Source organism: Haliaeetus albicilla, chromosome 26 (genome assembly GCF_947461875.1).
Source record: "Haliaeetus albicilla chromosome 26, bHalAlb1.1, whole genome shotgun sequence".
NCBI lineage: Eukaryota > Metazoa > Chordata > Aves > Accipitriformes > Accipitridae > Haliaeetus > Haliaeetus albicilla.
In genome coordinates, this window is record NC_091508.1 from 449,403 (window position 1) to 455,402 (window position 6,000).

The window sequence follows — 6,000 nt, forward strand, 5'->3', positions numbered from 1 at the left end:
AAAAAGAGGAATGCATTAGCTGTAATGTTGCAATAGGGAGCACATACTCCACTACAGCTTCCACAGCAGTGGAAGATTATCCTTAACTATGATTTGAAGCTGTAACATTTGGACACACATTTTTTTCCTGTTCCCTATATTCATTTTTAGCCAAATAATGTTGGGATACACTGGAAGCACCGCCATATAATAAAGTGTCATTCATTTGAAAACCACAGAATAGAGAAAAGCCTGTTTCAGTGTGCGTGCTGCATGAATCCTGCATGAAACATTGTGGTGGAGGGTGGAGGCAGCCTAGCTGGTTCTTGCATGTTTCCAATATAATGTGTTCTCTGTTTTATTAAAGGAAAGCGTGGACCTGGGAGAGATCATGTTTTCCCTTTGTTATTTGCCAACTGCAGGTCGCCTCACCTTAACAGTCATTAAATGCAGGAATCTCAAAGCTATGGATATCACTGGTTACTCAGGTAGGTGCTCGGTGGCTGAGGACCCCACTGCATCCACACTTCTTCTTCCGCCCTGAAGGTGGCCTCAGTGGAGAGCGGGCATAGGTCTCTTGATGCCAAGGATATATCATCATGGAAACATCTGACAAAGCTTTGTCCATGTTTTAAGTACAAACAAAATTTTAAAAGTAGAATTATCTTTTAAACCTATTCCCAAGGGTATGAATCCAGGGAAGGTGATTATATACGTGCATATACTAGTCAAGGAGACTGCCAGCAGTTTCCCATCCCCACTGAAGGGTTTGCAGGGTCAAAGCTCTGATCCATCTCTTAGGTTGGACACTGCAGATCTGTTGCAGATACTGACCCTAGCAGTTTTATGTGAGTAGGGCATTTTTGATCAGATAACCCCCTGCAGCCAGAATCAATCATTTCACTCCAAGATTAGGAAAGGATCGTAGGCCACCTGGGATTTACCCAGGTGAATGTGCATTCCTCTGTACAGTGGCCAGTACTCAAACAATAGAATCAAAGTCACCTGAAGACTGTATGCATTCACAGTTCCAGAGAGCTGGCTTGCAAATTCAGCATGCACAAATTCTGGATGTCAACATAAAAAGCAGTTTCTTTTCCTGAGATCAACATCACAGTATTTGAATTTCATTGGTGACTTGTATAAAAGGCAGTAACAATACACTAAAAGATCTTCACAGAAAATATTCCTACTCAGTTGGAGCTTGATGCTGTATGAAATGTCTGAGAATTGAGACTTCAGATGAAGCCAGCTCAGTGTTTCTGTAATAATACATTGCACGTTTACTGTTACTTGAAAATGCATTGAAATCGCCTGGGCAGCCGTTACAGCAAACAGGAGCTATTTGTAACTTGAGGGCATTCTGCCATGATCAGCCAGTGGAAAGCATGTGAAACAGAGCTGCCCTAATACCTTTTCTTTCTGCTGCTCTCTGACATTGGGAAAACAGGTTTTAAAATTCCCCTACTCACTGTAACTGTGCTCCATATTGTTAGCAGTTGGATAGTTTTGGTAGCTGTGCAGGAAAGGATCCCTGTAAAATAGCCCCCTCTGCCTGTTTTGATTGTCAAAATGCTGCATTACAGTTTGCTCTGGTAGGCAAATTTTGAAAAAGTTACAGTTTTACTTCAGAGAAAGCACTAGGTTTGCTGTCTGTGGCCATGCAATTAATGTAAGCTAGAATGCCTGAGTACCCAGTGCCCACTATCATCTTCTGATGAATATTGGCTCTTGGTTTGAGATGGGGCCTTCTTACACTTGCAAACCCTTATCACAGAAAAACTGATGGAAACGACTGATTTTTCCCTCCAAGAAGTCTGTGGTGCTGGTTCTCCAGTGCCTGAACCTCATGTCAGCACTCACACCAGTATGAGAAATGGTGGATTCAACTGGTACACAGATATCCCTTTTTCTAAAAGTAGATTTGAGGAGTGCCTTTGGCTCATGGTAACTTACAGCCCATCCTTTGATAATGCTGTTTCTATATTGTGATGGTAACAAAATAAATTTCCATAAACAGAAGGTCTTTTGCTATCTCTTCCTCTCCAGATCCATATGTCAAAGTGTCTTTGCTCTGTGATGGGCGAAGACTGAAAAAGAAGAAAACCACCATAAAGAAAAACACACTTAATCCCACTTACAATGAAGCAATAATCTTTGACATTCCCCCAGAAAACATGGATCAAGTCAGTCTGCTTATCTCCGTCATGGATTATGATCGGTAGGTGGAGGCTCTGAAGAGTGGGAAGGGAAAATACCCCGTTGGGTGCAGGTTTTCCTGCTCATTAGCCATTTTCCTTAGTATCAGGGCCTTGATTGCACAGCTCTGAGGCATCAATCTGTCTCTAGTGATTTATTGTTAAAGTGTCATTGATAATTATGGTTATAGAAAATTACCTGTTAGAATAGTTAGTATGGTAAAGCTGGTCCTTTGCTTTATGACATTCTCCTGAGTGAGTACCGTGTTCTCCTTTGCTATTTGCTTGTCCTGCAAATCATCATCCCATTTTAGAAGGCAAATGGTCTCACTCTGAGCAGCAATTGGTGCACGGATTATCCATTACTGAACTTGTACTTATTCTTGGTGTACACCACTATGTCACACATCCTTCCAGATTCTGTATCTGGACTGATCTACAGTTCAAATCTTTTTAAAGTTGTTATAATTATTTCTGGTGACGGCAGTGCCTCACTGTGCTGGGGGCTGCATGTGCTGACATTAGCAGACAAGACCTGACTATCATCGTGCAGATATGACAGCCCATGTTCACTAGCACTGTGCCTTGTGGCACTGTGGTAACTTGATGTCAGAAGTCTTGGTTAGACAGTGTATGGGCAGTCTGAGCGAGATGTTGCTTTTCTGCTGTTCTTCAGAGTGGGTCACAACGAGATTATTGGGGTTTGCCGTGTGGGGGTCAATGCTGAAGGACTGGGCAGAGACCACTGGAATGAGATGCTGGCATACCCACGCAAGCCCATCGCGCACTGGCATCCATTAGTGGAGGTAAAGAAGTCTTTCAAAGAGGTGTGTGGCATTATTCTTTCCTTTTAATGCATGCACTGTGCATGAGTGAGCTGGTTCAAGGCTTTCAGAGAGCTTCTACTCTCACTTGGGATTTTCTGACAAGAGCTGAGGGAATTTTCTCACCAGAAATGAACTCTAGAAAACAAGCACTTCTGTATTGTCTTGAAATAGCTCCTTGAGCTTGCAAACAAGAACGAAAGGGACTGTATTTACAGATGTGACTGTTACTGTATTGGTTTTTTTCTTTTTTTTTTTTCTTTTTTTTTTTTTTAATTAGAGATTGGGAGCAGTAAGGAAAGAGAATGCTGTTCTGATTGCAGAACAAATTGTCCAGGGATATCGCCTATTTCAAGTTTCAATTTTTTCATCCTAAAAGATTTTTCTGCTGACTCATCTCCAAGCCTTTGAGGGAGAATAAATAGAACAAATGTAATTGCTCTAAGCATCTCCAGAGAAAGAGATTCACTTGATGGAGCCCCAGATGATAAAATAGGGCTGAAATGCCTGGGTACCATTTTGACCATCTCTAGCATTTTTTTCCTCCTTGCACTCCATTTTCTCATGCTCCTATAGACCTCTTTTTGGGTTTTGCCTGATTTAGGTCATAAATTCTGGAGGAGAGAGATGTGGAAAATGGCACGCATGCTATTGACACTGCAGGTATGAAAAGAAAGCCAGCATTTGTGGCCAGTGATAGTATAATAAAGGCAATAAAACCTCCTATTGTATCTGGGGCTAAGGAGGCATTTTCCCTGAAAGCCACAGACTACATAACAAAAAGCATCTTATTTTCCCCTTGAAATTCAGATACTGAGGCCTACTGGAATGCAGGTACTAGGCTTGGTGATCATTCACAGTAGTCTGAATTAGGATGCATCAAACCCTATGTTTCTTTGAAATCTGCTCTTTCCTCTAACAAGAAAGCAGTTTGTGCTCCATGCTCTCCAACCCAGCTCATATTCATCAGGCTGGTTTCTGAAATTCAGACGTGCCCATCCCGGAGGCAGGTCTGCTTCTTCTGCAGGCTTCTTTCTTTCTCCAAGCATTTGTAAGCAGCCGCCATGTGAGGTGATGCCAGCCACCCGAGCAGAGCTCTGCAATGGTTTTCATTACTGCTGCATCCCTTGGTGGGCATTTCTCTATCGTAGATGAAATGTGGCCATAGGACCCTGTCCAGAGCAAGGGTTTATCAGAGGAATATTCTCGCTTCCTGGATCCAGGTCAATTACACCCAGTGGGAGAACCTGGCAATTAATATTTTAGTTTAAATCACAGTGGTAATACACATACCAGATAATGTATGAGGTATTTTGTGATCTCATATTGCACCACTGTAAATCGGGAGTAACCACCCAGGTCAGCTGTGCAGAACTGGTGTAAATCAAAACAGCATTAAACTGATGTGCAATTTGTGTATAATGGCAGTATTGCCTTCAGATGGTAAGCAGTAAGTACCAGGCTTTCATTAGCCTTTCCATGCTACAATACTGGCATCATGCACGTGAGCCATAGCTGTCTGGGCAGGCAACATATGCCACCTCACGCTGCCACGGAGAGCTGGGGAGCAGTGACTGCTGAGTTTCAGCATAAATGCTTAGCAATGTATCATTTGATCAGTTAGCTCAATGTCTGTATCATCTGTAGCACCTCACAGCATGATACCAGCTGCCATGTCTGACCCAGGGGCAGGAGTTCCTTCTCCAGTTTGTAATTTACATGACTTTACTATGCTATTTCTCAGATGCAGGTGGGAGTTTGAAAGAAAGACTCCTGTAAAGTTTTTGATAATCTCCTATTGATTAAAAAAAAAAGACATAATTATTGTGACGAAACTCAGAGAAACAAAGGAAGGCATGTAAGATGACTCACCTTCTAAAATATACTTTGAAAACCACTGCTGAGCCCCCAAGACTTTGGAAAAAAACCCGAGTGAATCAGTTCACCCCCTAGTGCACAGGTCAGGAGCTCTGCTTAAAAGAAAAGAAAAAAAAGCCTCTGATCATCTGTTCTGGTATTTCTGCCACAAGCTGGTGCACATAGCCAGCAAATAAATGGTCCCTGTATTTATTTGCCCTTTTAAGTTTTAGCACTGCTGTCTGCAAATCCCTAGTGCAGCTTAGAAAAAAAAAACCAAACAGCAGAGGCACAGGCTCCTGGAGAGAAATTAATGGGAAATGGTATTTGTTGGTTACAAGTAATTGCATCATCTTTTCCATATGTGCTTGTGCATTTTTTAAAAGCAGCTTGGGCTTTGTATCCTGTATCATCAGCTCTGGGTCTCCACGCACATTGAGGCTGTCCCGGGCTCTGTCAGGCCAGGCCCCGTGGGCTTGCCAGCTCCCCGGTCCATCTGCCCTTGAATGCAGGTGCTGGGGGAGAAGCTGCTGACCCCCCCCACCCCTTTTCCGCCCTTGTATCTTCGTGGGGGTGAGCTCAGGCTGTGCTGGCATCCCGAGCGGTCATCTTCATCTTCACCTTCACCTTCAAGAGCGTTGGCAGCTGGGCACCAGCAAATGGAGCATTTGCTTTCCAGGTGATCCTCACGCTCTTCTGTTTGCTCTAGCAATTAGTAACAGCCTCCGCTCTACTTCAGTGTCTTTCCTGGTTGAGTGCTTGATCTTAAACTGAAAGCAAGAAAGTTAGGATTGAATTGTCTTTTTGAATGTATAAATTGAGCGGTGGATGACTGGAGCTGTTAACCCGGGAGCACAGAGCTGCTCTGTGCCTGCTGCCATCGCCCCCGCGCCGCTTTGCAGCTGGATGTCCTGGCCCCCTCCGCTCACCACGCAGCTCAGGACTGCAGATGGGTGAAGAAAAGGGTGGGGAATCTGGAATTTCCTTCTACATGCGTACTGCCCTTCCTGGTATGCTTGAAAAAACTCTGGCCAAAAAAAGGGGCTTATGCCATATTTTGAGTACAGCTTAGAATTACAAGTTCTGGTGAAGTTACCAGGAAAACCGTCACCAGACATGTGTTGCACCAGGAGGATGGACTG

At 43.6% G+C, this 6,000-nt stretch overlaps 1 protein-coding gene across 4 annotated transcripts in view; it reads left to right on the top strand.

Annotated features, from left to right (window-relative positions):
- SYT6 (synaptotagmin 6) overlaps window positions 1-6,000 on the top strand; it is a 39,907-nt gene that overhangs the window by 29,907 nt on the left and 4,000 nt on the right. For 2 of the 4 annotated variants that reach the window (XM_069770519.1, XM_069770521.1), the window contains 3 exons: window positions 347-467; window positions 2,029-2,200; window positions 2,854-3,004. In XM_069770519.1, the coding sequence (XP_069626620.1) occupies window positions 347-467; window positions 2,029-2,200; window positions 2,854-3,004 (444 nt within the window). The remainder of the gene's footprint in view (window positions 1-346; window positions 468-2,028; window positions 2,201-2,853; window positions 3,005-6,000) is intronic. The other 2 variants (XM_069770520.1, XM_069770522.1) reach the window with 2 other exon arrangements.